The 22,971-nt window shown below is 41.3% G+C and overlaps 1 protein-coding gene and 1 long non-coding RNA gene across 2 annotated transcripts; both read left to right on the top strand.

Annotated features, from left to right (window-relative positions):
- Positions 1–1,704: 1,704 nt before the first annotated feature.
- On the top strand, positions 1,705–22,227 carry LOC145877167 (NLR family CARD domain-containing protein 3-like). The gene is made up of 3 exons (XM_082972458.1): positions 1,705–3,458; positions 16,403–16,454; positions 18,267–22,227. The coding sequence occupies exons 1-3, from the start codon at positions 2,109–2,111 to the stop codon at positions 18,788–18,790; spliced, it is 1,926 nt and encodes a 641-aa protein (XP_082828584.1). The 5' UTR covers positions 1,705–2,108; the 3' UTR covers positions 18,791–22,227.
- LOC145877153 (uncharacterized) lies at positions 8,478–16,259 on the top strand. The gene is made up of 3 exons (XR_014391584.1): positions 8,478–8,672; positions 14,278–14,451; positions 15,925–16,259. It is a non-coding gene; the product is annotated as an uncharacterized LOC145877153 (long non-coding RNA).
- Positions 22,228–22,971: the final 744 nt, after the last annotated feature.

The raw sequence follows: 22,971 nt of genomic DNA, 5'->3' as shown, positions 1-22,971 counted from the left end.
CCTGCCTCTCCAACTCTCCCTGACCTGAGTGTGTTAACTCCTGAGAGTCTAGGGGGGAACCATAAACCTGCCTCTCCAACTCTCCCTGACCTGAGTGTGTTAACTCCTGAGAGTCTAGGGGGGAACCATAAACCTGCCTCTCCAACTCTCCCTGACCTGAGTGTGTTAACTCCTGAGAGTCTAGGGGGGGAACCATAAACCTGCCTCTCCATCTCTCCCTGACCTGAGTGTTTTAACTCCTGAGAGACACCTTGCCATGATTAGATAGTGAAACAACACACCAATCTCTTTCATAATTTCTTTAAACAATAAAAGCTAATTTCTGTAAAGTGATATGTTGCGTTTTGGAACTCTTCTTATGTTTCCCATCTGAGCTCAGAGTAGATGAGAGATGTAATGTTTGTCTCTGTTGTGTTGAAGACCAATCAAGCAGGAGAGACCAGCCTCCTCTGTACCCAGCTGTGTGTCCATGAAGAGTGACCAGTCTATTGATCCTCTTATAGACTTTAGAGAGGGAGACTTTTCTACTGAACAAAGGTAAGAAGAACTCATGGGTCATGGTCAGTGAGTTAAACAACACTGTCTCTAGTCATTTCTCCTCTCCCATTTTCCCATATCTTTTTGTTGTTTTCATAATCCATAGGCTAATCCTTTAGTCCATTTTCATAGTCCTAAAACAGTGTGTGTGTGTGTGTGTGTGTGTGTGTGTGTGTGTGTGTGTGTGTGTGTGTGTGTGTGTGTGTGTGTGTGTGTGTGTGTGTGTGTGTGTGTGTGTGTGTGTGTGTGTGTGTGTGTGTGTGTGTGTGTGTGTGTGTGTGTGTACTCCCTGGATGAGGAGATGTAATCTCATGTTTTGTCCACAGAAACCAACAGGAGAGATCAGAGTCAGAGATTCTCAGTGGTCAGTCTTCCCAGAGTCATCAAACAGACCTGGACTCTATATTCAGTGTATGTGGTCCTGTTATGAACATTTTTTTTTTTGTTTACCTCAAGTAAAGTTGATCTGTCAATCATTCATTAATGTGTTAATGAGAAAGCATTTCTTCTCTTGATTAACTTATTTACTTGATTTATTTTAGTTGCTTGAAGAGAAAATTATGACATTTCTGAAGAACGAGCTGAAGATGTTCAAGAGGATTCTTAGTCCAGAACTCCCAGAAGGCTTTGAGAGTCAGAAGCAGGATGAGGAAGTGGTGGATGCTGAAGATGAGAAGCAGGAGAGCAGTGCCAGAGAGGGAGCTCTGAAGATCACACTGCACGTCCTGAGGAAAATGAACCAGAAGGAGCTTGCTGACACACTGGAGAAATGTAAGATCTGTCTGCCTCATGCTGAATGCTGTTTTATAACATTTAAAAGCTGTAGCTAAAGTACAGCTAAAGTAGCTGTGTAACTCAATGATATTGTAGCAGCCTTAACACAACACCTAGTGGCCTCATCAAGTAGCAGCAGGGATGTGTTGTGGTGATTCATTTAGAGAGAGAGACAGAGAGAGACAACATTAATAATACCATCAATAACACCAATAATAATATAATCAGTCACACCAGTCTGTAATGCATTATGAAAACATTTACACATTTATACAGTCAGATAAGAGAATAAATTATTATAATTTAAAATGTTATAACAGTCCTACAATACTGTAGGCATTAAATCAGACGTAATATTAATATCCTCTGTGTTATTTCTTCATTCAGATGAACTTGCTGTGATTTGCCAACGTGAACTCAAATCTAATCTAAAGAAGAAGTTTCAATGTGTATTTGAGGGGATCGCTAAACAAGGAAACCCAACACTTCTCAATAAGATCTACACAGAGCTCTACATCACAGAGGGTGGAACAGGACAGGTCAATAATGAACATGAGCTGAGACAGATTGAGACAACAACCAGGAAACAAGCAAGACCAGAGACTGCAATCAAATGTAACGACATCTTCAAACCCTTAACTGGACAAGACAAACTCATCAGAACTGTGCTGACAAAGGGAGTCGCTGGCATTGGAAAAACAGTCTCTGTGCAGAAGTTCATTCTGGACTGGGCTGAAGGAAAAGCCAATCAGGATGTTCAATTTGTGTTTTCATTCCCTTTTCGGGAGCTGAATTTGATGAAAGGGGACAAACACACTTTGATTGAACTTGTCAATCACTTCTCAATGGAAACCAAACAATCAAGAATCTCCAACTACGACAAGTACAAAGTTCTGTTCATCTTTGATGGTCTGGATGAGTGCCGACTGCCCCTAGACTTCCAGAAGAACAAGATCTGTTGGGACGTCACAGAGTCAACCTCAGTGGATGTTCTGCTGACAAATCTCATCAAGGGAAATCTGCTTCCCTCTGCTCTCATCTGGATAACTACCCGACCTGCAGCAGCCAATAAGATCCCTTCAGGGTGTGTTGACCAGGTGACAGAGGTACGAGGGTTCAATGACCCACAGAAGGAGGAGTACTTCAGAAAGAGATTCAGTGATGAGGAGCTGGGCAGCAGAATCATCTCACACATAAAGACATCAAGGAGCCTCCACATCATGTGCCACATTCCAGTCTTCTGTTGGATTTCTGCAACAGTCCTCGAACACATGCTGAAACATAAGAGAGAAGAGATGCCCAAGACTCTGACTGAGATGTACACACACCTTGTGGAGTTTTATACCAAACAGAAGGATGAAAAGTATCTTGGGGAAGAAGAGACAGGTCCACACTGGAATAAAGAGAGCATTCTGTCACTGGGAAAACTGGCTTTTCAACAGCTTGTGAATGGCAATCTGATTTTCTATGAAGAAGACCTGAAAGAGGCTGGCATTGATGTCAATGAAGCCTCGGTGTACTCAGGATTGTGCACACAGCTCTTTAAAGAGGAATGTGTTCTGTACCAAGACAAGGTGTACTGCTTTGTTCATCTGAGCATTCAGGAGTTTCTGGCTGCTGTATATGTGTTCCTCTCATTCATCAACAACAATGAGAATCTAATGGACAAACTGAAAACAAAAGACGAGCCTGAAGTTACTTTCTACAAGAGTGCTGTGGATAAAGCCTTACAAAGTGAGACAGGAAACCTGGACCTGTTCCTCCGCATCCTTCTGGGCCTCTCACTGGAGTCCAATCAGAAGCACTTACGAGGTCTACTGACAAAGACAAGAAGCACCTCACAGAGCCATGAAGAAACAGTCAAGTACATCAAGGAGAAGATCAGGGAGAATCCATCTCCAGAGAGGAGCATCAATCTGTTCCACTGTCTGAATGAACTGAATGACCATTCTCTAGTGGAGGAGATCCAAAGCTACCTGAGCTCAGGAAGTCTCTCAAAACCCAACCTGTCACCTGCACAGTGGTCAGCTCTGGTCTTTGTGTTGCTGACTTCAGAAAAGGAGCTGGATGTGTTTGACCTGAAGAAATACTCCAGATCAGAGGAAGGTCTTCTGAGGCTGCTGCCAGTGGTCAAAGCCTCCAGAGCTGCTCTGTGAGTAGATGAAATTACACATAATATCTAATCATCAGGAAGAAATATTCAGTTTAGAGAAAAATATGTATTATAATATGTATATCATTTTATATTGAATAACATATTGAATAAATGCGTTGATTTTCACATTCGTATAATTACAAAATGACCATACAATTCTAGGAGACGGAAGATGAATCTATATGTTGTTTGAGACAATAAACCAAATGCCATTGTCCTTCTACACTACTCGTTAAATGAACAGTGTGTTTGTGAAGTCATGATGATCTCTTTGCAGGCTGTCAGGCTGTGGAGTCACAGAGGAAGGCTGTGCTTCTCTGGTCTCAGCTCTGAGGTCAAACCCCTCACACCTGAGAGAGCTGGATCTGAGTAACAATGACCTGAAGGATTCAGGAGTGAAGCTGCTCTCTGCTGGACTGGAGGATCCCCACTGTAAACTGGAGACTCTGAGGTCAGTATTCCTGTAGTTGGTCAACAAGTGATAACTGTTCACTAGATTCACATGTGTTTACCAGGCACACATAGTACACACCATATGTGTTTGGACAGTGAAGCTTACAGTTTTAAATGTGGTGCTATGCTCCAGCATTTTGGATTTGAGATAGAATGTTTCATATTAGGTGACCTTACAGAATGTCACTTTTATTTGAGGGTATTTTCATACATAGCTGTGTTACTGTTAAGAAAGGAAAGCACTTTATGTATTTAGTTCTCCCATTTGAAAAAGTTGTACATATTCGGACAAATTCACTTATATTGTATTAAAGTAGTCATAAGTTTAGTATTTGGTCCCATATTCCATGCCTGCAGTGATTACATCAAGCTTGTGATTCTACAAACTTGTTGAATTCATTTGCAGTTTGTCTTGGTTGTGTTTTGGATGATGTTTTTCCTAATGGAAACTGATTGGTGAATAATGTCCTGTCATTTTGGAGTCACTTTACTTGTATTGTCAGTAAGAATAAGAATGAATCGAGAATGATGATGAATGAGAAAGTTACAGAGGCACAAGGATCATACCCCCACTGGTATTGGTAATGGTGAGAGGTTAGCATGTTTTGTTGTAGCCTCTGTTATTGGTAATGGTGAGAGGTTAGCATGTTTTGTTGTAGCCTCTGTTATTGGTAATGGTGAGAGGTTAGCATGTTTTGTTGTAGCCTCTGTTATTGGTAATGGTGAGAGGTTAGCATGTTTTGTTGTAGCCTCTGTTATTGGTAATGGTGAGAGGTTAGCATGTTTTGTTGTAGCCTCTCTTATTGGTAATGGTGAGAGGTTAGCATGTTTTGTTGTGGCCTCCGTAACTTTCTCACTCATTCTGATTCATTATTCATTCATGATTTTTCTTAATCATGGCATCATCAGAATTTAATTTTTAATCGTGAAACACATACAGTTGAAGTCGGAAGTGTACATACACTTAGGTTGGAGTCATTAAAACGTATTTTTGAACCTCTCCACAAATTTCTTGTTAACAAACTATAGTTTTGGCAAGTCGGTTAGGACATCTACTTTGTGCATGACAGATGTAATTTTTGAAACAATTGTTTACAGACAGATTATTTCACTTATAATTCACTGTATCACAATTCCAGTGGGTCAGAAGTTTACATACACTAAGTTGACTGTGCCTTTAAACAGCATGGAAAATTCCAGAAAATTATGTTATGGCTTTAGAAGCATCTGGTAGGCTAATTGACATCATTTGGATGTATTTCAAGGTCTACCTTCAAACTCAGTGCCTCTTTGCTTGACATCATGGGAAAATGAAAAGAAATCAGCCAAGATCTCAGAAAAAAAATTGTAGACCTCCACAAGTATGGTTCATCCTTGGGAACAATTTCCAAACGCCTGAATGTAACATGTTCATCTGTTCAAACAATAGTACGCAAGTCTAAACACCACGGGACCACACAGCCGCCATTCCGCTCAGGAAGGAGACGCGTTCTGTCTCCTAGAGATGAACTTACTTTGGTGCAAATCAATCCCAGAACAACAGCAAAGGACCTTGTGAAGATGTTGGAGGAAACAGGTACAAAAGTATCTATATCCACAGTAAAACGAGTCCTATATCGACATAATCTGAAAGGTTGCTCAGCAAGGAAGAAGCCACTGCTCCAAAACCACCATAAAAAAAGCCAGGCTACAGTTTGCAACTGCACATGGGGACAAAGATCGTACTTTTTGGAGAAATGTCCTCTGGTCAGATGAAACAATACAAGAACTGTTTGGCCATAATGACCATCGTTATGTTTGGAGGAAAACGGGGGAGGCTTGCATGCCAAAGAACACCATCCCAACCGTGAAGCCCGGGAGTGGCAGCATCATGTTGTGGGGGTGTTTTGCTGCAGGAGGGACTGGTGCACTTCACAAAATAGATGGCATCATGAGGGAGGAAAAGTAGGTGGATATATTGATGCAACATCTCAAGACATCAGTCAGGAAGTTAAAGCTTGGTCACAAATGGGTCTTCCAAATGGACAATGACCCCAACGATACTTCCAAAGTTGTGGCAAAATGGCTTAAGGACAACAAAGTCAAGGTATTGGAATGGCCATCACAAAGCCCTGACCTCAATCCTATAGAAAATTTGTGGGCAGAACTGAAAAAGCGTGTTTGAGCAAGAGGCCTACAAACCTGACTCAGTTACACCAGCTCTGTCAGGAGGAATGGGCCAAAATTCACCCAACTTATTGTGGGAAGCTTGTGGAAGGCTACCCGAAACGTTTAACCCAAGTTAAACCATTTAAAGGCAATGCTACCAAATACTAATTGAGTGTATGTAAACTTCTGACCCACTGGAAATGTGATGAAAGAAATAAAAGCTGAAATGAATCATTCTCTCTACTATTATTCTGACATTTCACATTCTTAAAATGAAGTGGTGATCCTAACTGACCTAAAACAAGGGATTTTTACGAGGATTAAATGTCAGGAATTGTAAAAATGTAGTTTAAATGTATTTGGCTAAGGTGTACAGTGGGGCAAAAAAGTATTTAGTCAGCCACCAATTGTGCAAGTTCTCCCACTTAAAAAGATGAGAGAGGCCTGTAATTTTCATCATAGGTATACGTCAACTATGACAGACAAAATGAGAAAAAAAATCCAGAAAATCACATTGTAGGATTTTTAATGAATTTATTTGCAAATTATGGTGGAAAATAAGTATTTGGTCACCTACAAACAAGCAAGATTTCTGGCTCTCACAGACCTGTAACTTCTTCTTTAAGAGGCTCCTCTGTCCTCCACTCGTTAACTGTATTAATGGCACCTGTTTGAACTTGTTATCAGTATAAAATACACCTGTCCACAACCTCAAACAGTCACACTCCAAACTCCACTATGGCCAAGACCAAAGAGCTGTCAAAGGACACCAGAAACAAAATTGTAGACCTGCACCAGGCTGGGAAGACTGAATCTGCAATAGGTAAGCAGCTTGGTTTGAAGAAATCAACTGTGGGAGCAATTATTAGGAAATGGAAGACATACAAGACCACTGATAATCTCCCTCGATCTGGGGCTCCACGCAAGATCTCACCCCGTGGGGTCAAAATGATCACAAGAACGGTGAGCAAAAATCCCAGAACCACACGGGGGGACCTAGTGAATGACCTGCAGAGAGCTGGGACCAAAGTAACAAAGCCTACCATCAGTAACACACTATGCCGCCAGGGACTCAAATCCTGCAGTGCCAGACATGTCCCCCTGCTTAAGCCAGTACATGTCCAGGCCCGTCTGAAGTTTGCTAGAGAGCATTTGGATGATCCAGAAGAGGATTGGGAGAATGTCATATGGTCAGATGAAACCAAAATAGAACTTTTTGGTAAAAACTCAACTTGTCGTGTTTGGAGGACAAAGAATGCTGAGTTGCATCCAAAGAACACCATACCTACTGTGAAGCATGGGGGTGGAAACATCATGCTTTGGGGCTGTTTTTCTGCAAAGGGACCAGGACGACTGATCCGTGTAAAGGAAAGAATGAATGGGGCCATGTATCGTGAGATTTTGAGTGAAAACCTCCTTCCATCAGCAAGGGCATTGAAGATGAAACGTGGCTGGGTCTTTCAGCATGACAATGATCCCAAACACACCGCCCGGGCAACGAAGGAGTGGCTTCGTAAGAAGCATTTCAAGGTCCTGGAGTGGCCTAGCCAGTCTCCAGATCTCAACCCCATAGAAAATCTTTGGAGGGTGTTGAAAGTCCGTGTTGCCCAGCGACAGCCCCAAAACATCACTGCTCTAGAGGAGATCTGCATGGAGGAATGGGCCAAAATACCAGCAACAGTGTGCGAAAACCTTGTGAAGACTTACAGAAAACAGTTGACCTGTGTCATTGCCAACAAAGGGTGTATAACAAAGTATTGAGATAAACTTTTGTTATTGACCAAATACTTATTTTCCACCATAATTTGCAAATAAATTCATAAAAAAATCCTACAATGTGATTTTCTGGAGAAAAAAAATCTCATTTTGTCTATCATAGTTGAAGTGTACCTATGATGAAACTTACAGGCCTCTCTCATCTTTTTAAGTGGGAGAACTTGCACAATTGGTGGCTGACTAAATACTTTTTTGCCGCACTGTATGTAAACTTCTGACTTCAACTGTATGTATTAAAATACCCTCAAATAAAAGGTGACATTATATACTCTCACCTCATATGAAACATTTGATCTAAAATCCAAAATGTTGGAGTATAGAGCCACATTTAAAATGTTTGCTTCACTGTCAAAATAGATATGATGTGGACTGTATACTCAATACAATCTAAATCTGATACCTCACTGTCTGTCTTTTGACTGATACTGCTTTTTAAACTGGTCTGGTGAGTGTACTCAAATTTGTACTATATATGTTTCTATCTGAAAGGCAATACTTTGATCATTTGTCATTTTTAATGATGATACATTAATTTACGAATAGATATGGAAGGTTTCAGGACACTGATATCTGAATATGTTGAAAAAATATACTGCCACTATTTTCACCACCAAAGCATAGCAGTGTGATTTTAATATGATTTGACTCTTTGCAGGCTGCCAGGCTGTGGAGTCACAGAGGAAGGCTGTGATTCTCTGGTCTCAGCTCTGAGGTCAAACCCCTCACACCTGAGAGAGCTGGATCTGAGTAACAATGACCTGAAGGATTCAGGAGTGAAGCTGCTCTCTACTGGACTGGAGGATCCCCACTGTAAACTGGAGACTCTGAGGTCAGTATTCCTGTAGTTGGTCAACAAGTGATAACTGTTCACCAGATCCACATGTGTTTACCAGGCACACATAGTCCACACCATATGTGTTTGGACAGTGAAGCTTACAGTTTTACATTTGGTGCTATGCTCCAGCATTTTGGATTTGAGATGTTTCATATTAGGTGACCTTACAGAATGTCAACTTTTATTTGAGGGTATTTTCATACATATCTGTTTTACCATTTAGAAATTAAAGCACTTTCTGTACGTCGTTCTCCCATTTGAAGAAGTCTTAATTATTTGGACAAATTGACTTATATTGTATTAAAGTAGTCATAAGTTTAGTATTTAGTCCCATATTCCATGCCTGCAGTGATTACATCAAGCTTGTGATTCTACAAACTTGTTGAATTCATTTTTCAGTTTGTTTTGGTTGTGTTTTGGATGATGTTTTTCCTAATAGAAACTGAATGGTGAATAATGTCCTGTCATTTTGGAGTCACTTCACTTGTATTGTCAGTAAGAATAGAAGATGTTTCTGAACACTTCTACATTCATGTGGATGCTACCATGATTATGAATAATCATGAATGAATCGTGAATGATGATGAATGAGAAAGTTACAGAGGCACAAAGATCAGACCCCCTTTGTTATTGGTGTTATTCTGTATACTTCTGGCCCTTCTTTGGACACTGTGTTAACTAACCTCCAGACGAGCTTCAATGCCATACAGCTCTCCTTCCGTGGCCTCCAACTGCTCTTAAATACAAGTAAAACTAAATGCATGCTCTTCAACCGATCGCTGCCTGCACCTGCCCTCCCATCCAGCATCACTACTCTGGACAGTTCTGACTTAGAATATGTGGACAACTACAAATACCTAGGTATCTCGTTAGACTGTAAACTCTCCTTCCAGACTCACTATAAGCATCTCCACTCCAAAGTTAAATCTAGAATTGGCTTCCTATTTCGCAACATAGCATCCTTCACTCATGCTGCCAAACATACCCTTATAAAACTGACCATCCTACCGATCCTCGACTTCGGCGATGTCATTTACAAAATAGCCTCCAATACCCTACTCAATAAATTGGATGCAGTCTATCACAGTGCCATCCGTTTTGTCACCAAAGCCCCATATACAGTGGGGGAAAAAAGTATTTGATCCCCTGCTGATTTTGTACGTTTGCCCACTGACAAAGAAAGGATCAGTCTATAATTTTAATGGTTTATTTGAACAGTGAGAGACAGAATAACAACAAAAACATCCAGAAAAACTCATGTCAGAAATGTTATAAATTGATTTGCATTTTAATGAGGGAAATAGGTATTTGACCCCCTCTCAATCAGAAAGATTTCTGGCTCCCAGGTGTCTTTTATACAGGTAACGAGCTGAGATTAGGAGCACACTCTTAAAGGGAGTGCTCCTAACCGCAACTTGTTACCTGTAAAAAAGACACCTGTCCACAGAAGCAATCAATCAATCAGATTCCAAACTCTCCACCATGGCCAAGACCAAAGAGCTCTCCAAGGATGTCAGGGACAAGATTGTAGACCTACACAAGGCTGGAATGGGCTACACGACCATCGCCAAGCAGCTTGGTGAGGAGGTGACAACATTTGGTGCGATTATTCGCAAATGGAAGAAACACAAAAGAACTGTCAATATCTCTCGGCCTGGGGCTCCATGCAAGATCTCACCTCGTGGAGTTGCAATGATCATGAGAACGGTGAGGAATCAGCCCAGAACTACACGGGAAGATCTTGTCAATGATCTCAAGGCAGCTGGGACCATAGTCACCAAGAAAACAATTGGTAACACACTACACCGTGAAGGACTGAAATCCTGCAGCGCCCGCAAGGTCCCCCTGTTCAAGAATAAATATACATGCCCGTCTGAAGTTTGCCAATGAACATCTGAATGACTCAGAGGACAACTGGTGAAAGTGTTGTGGTCAGATGAGACCAAAATGGAGCTCTTTGACATCAACTCAACTCGCCGTGTTTTAGAGGAGGAGGAATGCTGCCTATGACCCCAAGAACACCATCTCCACCGTCAAACATGGAGGTGGAAACATTATGCTTTGGGGGTGTTTTTCTGCTAAGGGTACAGGACAACTTCACTGCATCAAAGGGACGAAGGACGGGGCCATGTACGTCAAATCTTGGGTGAGAACCTCCTTCCCTCAGCCAGGGCATTGAAAATGGGTTGTGGATGGGTATTCCAGCATGACAATGACCCAAAACAAACGGCCAAGGCAACAAAGGAGTGGCTCAAGAAGAAGCACATTAAGGTCCTGGAGTGGCCTAGCCAGTCTCCAGACCTTAATCCCATAGAAAATCTGTGGAGGGAGATGAAGGTTCAAGTTGCCAAACGTCAGCCTTGAAACCTTAATGACTTGGAGAAGATCTGCAAAGAGGAGTGGGACAAAATCCCTCCTGAGATGTGTGCAAACCTGGTGGCCAACTACAAGAAACGTCTGATCTCTGTGATTGCCAACAAGGGTTTTGCCACCAAGTACTAAGTCATGTTTTGCAGAGGGGTCAAATACTTATTTCCCTCATTAAAATGCAAATAATTGTATAACATTTTTGACATGTGTTTTTCTGGATTTTTTTGCTGTTATTCTGTCTCTCACTGTTCAAATAAACCTACCATTAAAATTATAGTCTGATCATTTCTTTGTAAGTGGGCAAACGTACAAAATCAGCAGGGGATGAAATACTTTTTCTCCCCACTGTACTACCCACCACTGCGACCTGTACGGTCTCGTGGTCTGGCCCTCGCTTCATACTCGTCGCCAAACCCCCTGGCTCCAGGTCATCTACAAGACCCTGCTAGGTAAAGTCCCCCCTTATCTCAGCTCGCTGGTCACCATAGCAGCACCCACCTGTAGCACGCGCTCCAGCAGGTATATCTCCCTGGTCACCCCCAAAGCCAATTCCTCCTTCGGCCGCCTCTTCTTCCTGTTCTCTGCTGCCAATGACTGGAACGAACTACAAAAATCTCTAAAACTGGAAACACTTATCTCCCTCACTAGCTTTAAGCACCAGCTGTAGGAGCAGCTCACAGATCACTGCACCTGTACATTGCCCATCTATAATTTACCCCAACTACCTCTTCCCCTACTGTATTTATTTATTTAGCTCCTTTTCTCCCCATTATTTCTACTTTGCACTTTCTTCCACTGCATATCTACCATTCCAGTGTTTTACTTGCTATATTGTATTTACTTTGCCACCATGGCCTTTTTTTGCCTTTACCTCCCTTATCTCACCTCATTTGCTCACATTGTATATAGACTTATTTTTCTACTGTATTATTGACTGTATGTTTGTGTAATACCCTTGTTTGAACCAAGTATTGAGTTTATTTGTTATAATTAATTGGTATTATATTTAAAAGATGATTGAATTGCTCCTAAACTGTAATGTTGTTAATGCATTATGCTTTTTGAAGAAATATTTATTTAAATGTATAAGTGAATAGTTTGTTTTACTTTGAAGTTTACGTTTTGACCAATAAGGTCGCTTGTTAAGTTGTGGCCAATGTGAGTTGACCTGGTTAACAGGAGGGAAAAAGACGTTGATGAAAGGATGGACGTTTTACCTCAGGACGGTTGGTGAAGAAAAATTATAAAAGAAGACGACAGAACTACAACAAAACCCATAGCTACTAAGACATGAAGGGAAATACATGTTTTATTTAATAAAATAGTTGTTAAAATTTAGTTAAAACTTAGTAAAGACTGAAGCTACCGTCTCGTTGTGGAGGTATTAGCCAGCTAGAGGTTAGCCTAGCATCGTGTGACACCGGGAGATAATTGCTTGGGAAGTTAACGAGTTCGTGTTGCCATGGGGATATCGGTTATGGCTAAGGAGTACTGTCTGCATGGGTAGCTGTGTTGCCATGGGGATATCGGTTACTAAGGAGTACTGTCTGCATGGGTAGCTGTGTTGCCATGGGGATATCGGTTACTAAGGAGTACTGTCTGCATGGGTAGCTGTGCTGCCTTGGACTTGGTGAGGAAACCTGCATGGAACTGACATACTTCGCTGAGGGAATATCTACCATGTAGTGAGTAACCACAATGTGAGGTGCTTAATTTGGACACGGGTTGTGCACGACTCATTGGGGTTTATTCTTTTTTTAATTTCTTTTAAAATAAAGGTGAAATAAATAAATAGGTGATGGTGAGAGGTTAGCGTGTTTTGTTGTAGCCTCTGTTATTGGTAATGGTGAGAGGTTAGCATGTTTTGTTGTAGCCTCTGTTATTGGTAATGGTGAGAGGTTAGCATGTTTTGTTGTAGCCTCTGTTATTGGTAATGGTGAGAGGTTAGCATGTTTTGTTGTAGCCTCTGTTATTGGTAATGGTGAGAGGTTAGCATGTTTTGTTGTAGCCTCTGTTATTGGTAATGGTGAGAGGTTAGCATGTTTTGTTGTAGCCTCTGTTATTGGTAATGGTGAGAGGTTAGCATGTTTTGTTGTAGCCTCTGTTATTGGTAATGGTGAGAGGTTAGCATGTTTTGTTGTAGCATCTGTTATTGGTAATGGTGAGAGGTTAGCATGTTTTGTTGTATCCTCTGTTATTGGTAATGGTGAGAGGTTAGCATGTTTTGTTGTAGCCTCTGTTATTGGTAATGGTGAGAGGTTAGCATGTTTTGTTGTAGCCTCTGTTATTGGTAATGGTGAGAGGTTAGCATATTTTGTTGTAGCTTCTGTAACTTTCTCACTATTATTCATGATTCATTCATGATTTTTCTTAATCATGGCATCATCAGGATGCTTTTAGTAGTGTTTAGAAACATGTTATCTACTCACTTGTAAATAAAATGACTCCAGTCACCATCTGTAATGAACACGATGGGAGACAGAGAGCTGGTTTCAAGCGCAGGGCTCAGCAGGTGTTTATTGTAAAGGACCACAGGAGGAGGCAGGTAGCTGGGTCCAGGGGCAGGCAGAAGGTCATACACAGGGGGTCCAAAAAGGCAATAGTACAGGCAGGGAAACGGCAAAAGGCATCATTAGTGAGGCAGGCAAAAACTATCATTCACAGGAGGATTATATACTGTCACCTCATATGAAACATTTGATCTGAAATCCAAAATGTTGGAGTTTAGAGCCACATTTAAAATGTTATCTTCACTGTCAAAATAGATATGGTGTGGACTGTATACTCAATACAATCTAAATCTGATACCTCACTGTCTGTCTTTTGACTGATACTGCTTTTAAACTGGTCTGGTCAGTCTACTCAAATATTTGTACTATACATGTTTCTATCTGCAGGCAAAACTTTGATAATTTGTAATTTATAATATGATACTTTAATTTATGAGTAGATATGGCAGGTTTCATGACACTGATGTATCTGAATATGTTGAAGAAATATACCGCCACTATTTTCACCACCAAAGAATAGCAGTGTGGTTTTAATATGATTTGACTCTTTGCAGGCTGTCAGGCTGTCTAGTCACAGAGGAAGGCTGTGCTTCTCTGGTCTCAGCTCTGTGGTCAAACCCAACACATTATTTATAAACGGGTAACAGCGTAAACACAGAAAGCTAAGCGTATCATTTTAATACAAAATGTCTGTCATTGTATTTCTTCTGTGTTGGCAGACTCACTGGCTGTAAACTCACAGACACATCCTGTAAAGTGTTGGCCTCAGTTCTCAGTTCAAACCCCTCACACCTGAGAGAGCTGGACCTGAGTAGCAATGACCTGAAGGATTCAGGAGTGAAGCTGCTCTCTGCTGGACTGGAGGATCCACACTGCAGACTGGAGACTCTTAGGTCAGTATTCCTGTAATTGGTCAACAAGTGTTTTGTTGTAGGCTCTGTTATTGGTAATGGTGAGAGGTTAGCATGTTTTGTTGTAGCCTCTGTTATTGGTAATGGTGAGAGGTTAGCATGTTTTGTTGTATCCTCTGTTATTGGTAATGGTGAGAGGTTAGCATGTTTTGTTGTAACCTCTGTTATTGGTAATGGTGAGAGGTTAGCATGTTTTGTTGTAGCCTCTGTTATTGGTAATGGTGAGAGGTTAGCATGTTTTGTTGTAGCCTCTGTTATTGGTAATGGTGAGAGGTTAGCATGTGTTGTTGTAGCCTCTGTTATTGGTAATGGTGAGAGGTTAGCATGTTTTGTTGTAGCCTCTGTTATTGGTAATGGTGAGAGGTTGGCATGTTTTGTTGTAGCCTCTGTTATTGGTAATGGTGAGAGGTTAGCATGTTTTGTTGTAGCCTCTGTTATTGGTAATGGTGAGAGGTTAGCATGTTTTGTTGTATCCTCTGTTATTGGTAATGGTGAGAGGTTAGCATGTTTTGTTGTATCCTCTGTTATTGGTAATGGTGAGAGGTGAGCATGTTTTGTTGTAACCTCTGTTATTGGTAATGGTGAGAGGTTAGCATGTTTTGTTGTAGTCTCTGTTATTGGTAATGGTGAGAGGTTAGCATGTTTTGTTGTAGCCTCTGTTATTGGTAATGGTGAGAGGTCAGCATGTTTTGTTGTAGCCTCTGTTATTGGTAATGGTGAGAGGTTAGCATGTTTTGTTGTAGCTTCTGTAACTTTCTCACACATTATTATTCATGATTCATTCATGATTTGTATTAATCATGTTATCAGGATTCATTTAGTAGTGTTTAGAAACATGTTATCTACTCACTTAGACAGAAAATTATCCAGTCATCATCCACCATTTTATTATTGGGCAAAACACAACCAAAACAAACTGCAAATGCGTCAATGTTACCTCCATTTTTACTAGGATTAAATGTCAGGAATTGTAAAAATTGAGTTTAAATGCATTTGGCTAAGGTATATGTAAACTTCTGACTTCAACTGTATGTAAAATATCCTCAAATAAAAGGTGACATTATATACTGTCACCTCATATGAAACATTTGATCTGAAATCCAAAATGTTGGAGTTTAGAGCCACATTTAAAATGTTATCTTCACTGTCAAAATAGATATGGTGTGGACTGTATACTCAATACAATCTAAATCTGATACCTCACTGTCTGTCTTCTGACTGATACTGCATTTAAACTGGTCTGGTCAGTCTACTCAAATATTTGTATTATACATGTTTCTATCTGCAGGCAAAACTTTGATAATTTGTAATTTATAATATGATACATTAATTTATGAATAGATATGGCAGGTTTCATGACACTGATGTATCTGAATATGTTGAAGAAATATACTGCCACTATTTTCACCACCAAAGAATAGCAGTGTGGTTTTAATATGATTTGACTCTTTGCAGGCTGTCAGGCTGTCTAGTCACAGAGGAAGGCTGTGCTTCTCTGGTCTCAGCTCTGAGGTCAAACCCCTCACACCTGAGAGAGCTGGACCTGAGCTACAATCACCCAGGAGACTCAGGAGTCAGACTGCTCTCTGCTGGACTGGAGGATCCACACTGCAGACTGGAGAAACTCAAGTATGTGGAGGGTTTATGTCAATGTTCATATCAGACATGTTTGACTTTTCAGGCTAGTTAAGACAAACACCCACACTGGACACACACACACAGACAAACATTTGCTTGAAGTTATATGCTGACCGTGTGTGTGTGTGTGTGTGTGTGTGTGTGTGTGTGTGTGTGTGTGTGTGTGTGTGTGTGTGTGTGTGTGTGTGTGTGTGTGTGTGTGTGTGTGTGTGTGTGTGTGTGTGTGTGTGTGTGTGTGTGTGTGTGTGGAGTTCAGGTGTATCCCTCAATGACTGTCTGTTTTTCTGCTTACCGCTACAGTGTGGAACATGGTGGAGAGAACAGAATGAAACCTGGACTTAGAAAATGTGAGTGTTGACTGCTGTGAAGAATATGACTAAGAATAAGTCTTAATTCAAGTTAAGTCAAAGACCACCATCATTACTGACTTGGTCATATTAAACATCATCTGTAGTTCTACAGAAGCAGAAATCAGGGACACCAAAGTTTACAAAGAGTTGCTTTGACAATGTGTGTGTGTGTGTGTGTGTAATTAATGTGAATAGGTGTGTTTTATATTACCATTCAGTATAACATATGATCATTCAACAAGTCTCAAGTTACCTTAACTTCTCCTTTTGATACCTAGAAACATCTACATTAACCTCTATGGGCTAGGTGGGACGCTAGCGTGCCACCCGTGGTGCACTCCATCAACAGCAGGTGCATTTCAAGAGCGGCAAATTTGAATCCAAATAAATGTCAAAATTCAAATTTTTCAAACATACAACTATTTTACACCCTTTGAAAGATAAACATCTCCTTAATCTAACCACGTTTTACGATTTCAAAAAGGTTTTACGGCGAAATCATAAATTTAGAGTATGTTAGGACAGTACATTTACAAGAGTTGTGTGTAATGTTTTGTCAATTCAAAGACAGGGTCACCAAAACCATAAAACCAGCTAAAATGATGCACTAACCTTTTACAATCTCCATCAGATGACACTCCTAGGACATTATGTTAGACAATGCATGCATTTTTAGTTCTATCAAGTTCATATTTATATCCAAAAACAGCGTTTTACTATGGCATTGATGTTGAGGAAATCGTTTCCCTCCAATAACCGGCAGTCAAGTCAGCGTCACAAATTAAATAATTAAAATTAGAAAACATTGGTAAAATATTATATTGTCATTTAAAGAATTATAGATTTACATCTCTTGAACGCAATCAACTTGCCAGATTTAAAAATAACCTTACTGGGAAATCACACTTTGCAATAATCTGAGCACTGCGCCCAGAAAAATACGCGTTGCGATACAGACTAGACGTCATGTTGGGGAGATCTAAAATCGAAAATACTATGTAAATAATCCATTACCTTTGATTCTCTTCATCAGATGTCACTTCCAGGTATCACAGGTCCATAACGAATGTAGTTTTGTTCAAAAAAGCTCATCATTTATGTCCAAAAATCTCCGTCTTGTTAGCACATGATCTAAGCCAGCCGGACTTCTCGTCATGAACGAGGGGAAAAAATATATTTACGTTCGTTCAAACATGTCAAACGTTGTATAGCATAAATCATTAGGGCCTTTTTTAACCAGAACATGAATAATATTCAAGGTGGACGAATGCATACTCTTTTATAACGTATTGGAACGAGGGTACCCAACATGAACTCGCGCGCCAGGTGTCTAATGGGCCATCATCGTTCCATGGCTCTTGTTCGGTCAGATCTCCCTCCAGAAGACTCAAAACACTTTGTAAAGGCTGGTGACATCTAGTGGAAGCAATAGGAAGTGCCAAAATATTCCTCAGCCCCTGTGTTTTTCAATGGGATAGGTTTAAAGGTAATACAACACATCAGGTATCCACTTCCTGTCAGAAAATGTCTCAGGGTTTTGCCTGCCAAATGAGTTCTGTTATACTCACAGACACCATTCAAACAGTTTTAGAAAATTTAGGGTGTTTTCTATCCATATGTAATAAGAATATGCATATTCTAGTTACTGGGTAGGAGTGGTAACCAGATTAAATCGGGTATGTTTTTTTATCCAGCCGTGTCAATACTGCCCCCTAGCCCTAACAGGTTAAATGAATTAGTGAAAAGTGAGTTAACATTCTAATGTGAATGATGATGATTTCTAATATTGTGTCTGGTTTCATCCATCAGATGTCTGTGATCTCACACTGGACCCAAACACAGTACACAGACGCCTCTCTCTGTCTGAGGAGAACAGAAAGGTGACATGGAGGACAGAGGAGCAGCCGTATCCTGATCACCCAGAGAGATTTGAGGACTGCAGACAGGTGCTGTGTAGAGAGGGTCTGACTGGGCGCTGTTACTGGGAGGCAGAGTGGAGTGGGGGGGCTGATATAGGAGTGACATATAAAGGAATCAGCAGGAGAGGAAGGGATAATGACTGTTGGCTTGGATACAATGACAAGTCCTGGAGTCTGTTCTGCTCTGACAACAGATACTCTGTCAGGCATAATAATCATCTCACTACCATAGACGTCCCCTCCTCCAGCCCCCACAGAGTAGGAGTGTATCTGGACTGGTCAGCCGGCACTCTGTCCTTCTATAGAGCCTCCTCTGACACACTGACCCACCTGATCACATTCACCTCCACATTCACTGAGCCACTCTATCCAGGATTTAGAGTTCATGTTGACTCCTCAGTGTCCCTGAAATAATAACTGGACACACACACACACACACACACACACACACACACACACACACACACACACACACACACACACACACACACACACACACACACACACTGGACACACACTGGACACACACACACTGGACACACACATAAATACACACTGGACACACACACTCAACACACACACACACTGGACACACACACACACATACACACTGGACACACACACACACACACACACACACACACTGAACACACACACACACACACACACACACACACTGAAACACACACACACACACACTCACTGGACACACATACACACACACACTCACTGGACACACATACACACACACACTCACTGGACACACACACACACACTCACTGGACACACACACACACACACACTGAAACACACACACACTGGCCACCCACTTAAACTGGACAAACACAAACACTGGAATGACATACACACACTCACTCAAACGGACATACAAACGCACTGGAAACACACTGGACACACACACACACTGGACACACACAAACACACTGGACACACACACACACACACACACACTGGACCCACTGGATAAACACACACACACTGGATAAACACACACACACTGGACACACACACTCACTGGACACACACACACTCACTGGACACACACACACACACTGGACACACACGCTTGACACACACACTGGATACACACACACAAACACACTGGATACACACACACACACACACACACACACACTGGATACACACACACACACACACACTGGATACACACACACACAAACACACTGGATACACACACACACACACACTGGACACACACACACACACACACACAAACACACTGGATACACACACACACACACACACACACACAAACACACTGGATACACACACACAAACACACTGAACACACACACACTGACACACATAAACACTGAAACACACACAATTGACAAACACACACTGGACACTCACACGTGTTAAATCAGTTTCTGGACCACAGGTTCTAGAACAGCTTCTATCCCAGTTCTATCTGCCTGTTAAATCAGGTTCTGGACCACAGGTTCTAGAACAGCTTCTATCCCAGTTCTATCTGCCTGTTAAATCAGTTTCTGGACCACAGGTTCTAGAACAGCTTCTATCCCAGTTCTATCTGCCTGTTAAATCAGTTTCTGGACCACAGGTTCTAGAACAGCTTCTATCCCAGTTCTATCTGCCTGTTAAATCAGTTTCTGGACCACAGGTTCTAGAACAGCTTCTATCCCAGTTCTATCTGCCTGTTAAATCAGTTTCTGGACCACAGGTTCTAGAACAGCTTCTATCCCAGTTCTATCTGCCTGTTAAATCAGTTTCTGGACCACAGGTTCTAGAACAGCTTCTATCCCAGTTCTATCTGCCTGTTAAATCAGTTTCTGGACCACAGGTTCTAGAACAGCTTCTATCCCAGTTCTATCTGCCTGTTAAATCAGTTTGTGGACCACAGGTTCTAGAACAGCTTCTATCCCAGTTCTATCTGCCTGTTAAATCAGTTTCTGGACCACAGGTTCTAGAACAGCTTCTATCCCAGTTCTATCTGCCTGTTAAATCAGTTTCTGGACCACAGGTTCTAGAACAGCTTCTATCCCAGCTCTATCTGCATGTTAAATCAGTTTCTGGACCACAGGTTCTAGAACAGCTTCTATCCCAGTTCTATCTGCCTGTTAAATCAGTTTCTGGACCACAGGTTCTAGAACAGCTTCTATCCCAGTTCTATCTGCCTGTTAAATCAGTTTCTGGACCACAGGTTCTAGAACAGCTTCTATCCCAGTTCTATCTGCCTGTTAAATCAGTTTCTGGACCACAGGTTCTAGAACAGCTTCTATCCCAGTTCTATCTGCCTGTTAAATCAGTTTCTGGACCACAGGTTCTAGAACAGCTTCTATCCCAGTTCTATCTGCCTGTTAAATCAGTTTCTGGACCACAGGTTCTAGAACAGCTTCTATCCCAGTTCTATCTGCCTGTTAAATCAGTTTCTGGACCACAGGTTCTAGAACAGCTTCTATCCCAGTTCTATCTTCCTGTTAAATCAGTTTCTGGACCACAGGTTCTAGAACAGCTTCTATCCCAGTTCTATCTGCCTGTTAAATCAGTTTCTGGACCACAGGTTCTAGAACAGCTTCTATCCCAGTTCTATCTGCCTGTTAAATCAGTTTCTGGACCACAGGTTCTAGAACAGCTTCTATCCCAGTTCTATCTGCCTGTTAAATCAGTTTCTGGACCACAGGTTCTAGAACAGCTTCTATCCCAGTTCTATCTGCCTGTTAAATCAGTTTCTGGACCACAGGTTCTAGAACAGCTTCTATCCCAGTTCTATCTGCCTGTTAAATCAGTTTCTGGACCACAGGTTCTAGAACAGCTTCTATCCCAGTTCTATCTGCCTGTTAAATCAGTTTCTGGACCACAGGTTCTAGAACAGCTTCTATCCCAGTTCTATCTGCCTGTTAAATCAGTTTCTGGACCACAGGTTCTAGAACAGCTTCTATCCCAGTTCTATCTGCCTGTTAAATCAGTTTGTGGACCACAGGTTCTAGAACAGCTTCTATCCCAGTTCTATCTGCCTGTTAAATCAGTTTCTGGACCACAGGTTCTAGAACAGCTTCTATCCCAGTTCTATCTGCCTGTTAAATCATCAACCTAAACTGTTGTCATCAGACTATTACAACATGACTGAACCTTTTGGGTTCCTTTTCTGATCTTTTACCACTTTGCATTTTTTATGATATATTTTACTGTTTGTGTTTGTACCACTGGAGGTTGGTGGGACCTTATTTAGGGAGGACAGGCTTGTAATGGCTGGAGTGGAATAAGTGGAATGGTATCAAACACGTGGTTTCCATGTGTTCCATTTCATTCACTCTGTTCCAGACATTATTATGAGCCGTCCTCCCCTCAGCAGCCTCCTCTGGTATTTACTGTCCTGTATGTGAGAGAGATCCAACAAGGAATTACAGTGTATGTATTACTTTTAATACCTGCAAATGGCAAATAAACTACTGGAACTCCTTATGAATGTCTGCAGCCAACAAGAGGTGAAAATACTACCGGAATATTCTGCAAAATGTTGATGAAGACGTCACTCAATCCACCCAAAACAACATGCAGTCTTTCCACAAGACTCCCATGAAGTTATAGTGTGACGTTATGAGTCGACGTTAAAGTAACATTCTCACAACATACTGCACTTGTTTTATCCTGTTTTAGATGTATCCTCTGTTTAAACATTTAAACTCTTACAATAACACTGTTAAAATACCAATGTGATCATTTCTTGTCTTTTATGTTGGAAAAACCAATTGTACAATTATATGTGGACATACGCTTCATAGTTGTACAAGTATACATGGTTATATTGTACTTTTCATAATAAAACATACTTGAAACAAGAAAAAGCATGTTAATTGTGAAAACAATTTCGTTATTGATTTTTACATTGCTTCTCCCTGTCTCATGTTGACGTTTGGCATGAATCTTGACCTGGAGGCAGAACTGTGAGATTTTTCTTCTAGATATGTCAGCTGCAAAGTCAGAAATGGCTGTTGAAAATAATGTTGTTTTATGGTCTTAATTTAAGGGAAGGATTAGCAGTGTGGTTAGGGTTGAGGTTAGGATTAAAATCTGATTGTATTACTTTGTGCCTGTGCCAGCTAGGGAATACTTTGCTGAACTGCCTCCAGGGCAAGATTCATGACAATAAATGCTAACCTGCCTCCAGGGCAAGATTCATGACAATAAATGCCAACCTGCCTCCAGGGCAAGATTCATGACAATAAATGCCAACCTGCCTCCAGGGCAAGATTCATGACAATACATGCCAACCTGCCTCCCAGTCGTCCCCTCCTTATCTTTACAAGGCTGCAGAACATGCAAGATAGTGATGTGGGGGTTCTCTCATAACCCTCAGTCCCCAGGTGGGTAGATGGCAGGTTGAATAAAGAGAAGCTAGTGATGTGGGGGTTCTCTCATAACCCTCAGTCCCCAGGTGGGTAGATGGCAGGTTGAATAAAGAGAAGCTAGTGATGTGGGGGTTCTCTCATAACCCTCAGTCCCCAGGTGGGTAGATGGCAGGTTGAATAAAGAGAAGCTAGTGATGTGGGGGTTCTCTCATAACCCTCAGTCCCCAGGTGGGTAGATGGCAG

The sequence above is a fragment of the Salmo salar genome, unplaced genomic scaffold (genome assembly GCF_965601325.2).
Source record: "Salmo salar unplaced genomic scaffold, fSalSal1 ptg000691l, whole genome shotgun sequence".
In the NCBI taxonomy this organism is placed as follows: domain Eukaryota; kingdom Metazoa; phylum Chordata; class Actinopteri; order Salmoniformes; family Salmonidae; genus Salmo; species Salmo salar.
This window is presented reverse-complemented; position numbering and strand designations above follow the sequence as displayed.

Coding starts and splice junctions, on each gene's coding strand:
- LOC145877167 (XM_082972458.1), top strand. CDS start 2,109: ATGAAAGGGGACAAACACACTTTGATTGAACTTGTCAATCACTTCTCA. Junction 3,459..16,402: donor TGGTCAAAGCCTCCAGAGCT/GCTCTGTGAGTA, acceptor TCTGCTTACCGC/TACAGTGTGGAACATGGTGG. Junction 16,455..18,266: donor GAAACCTGGACTTAGAAAAT/GTGAGTGTTGAC, acceptor TTCATCCATCAG/ATGTCTGTGATCTCACACTG.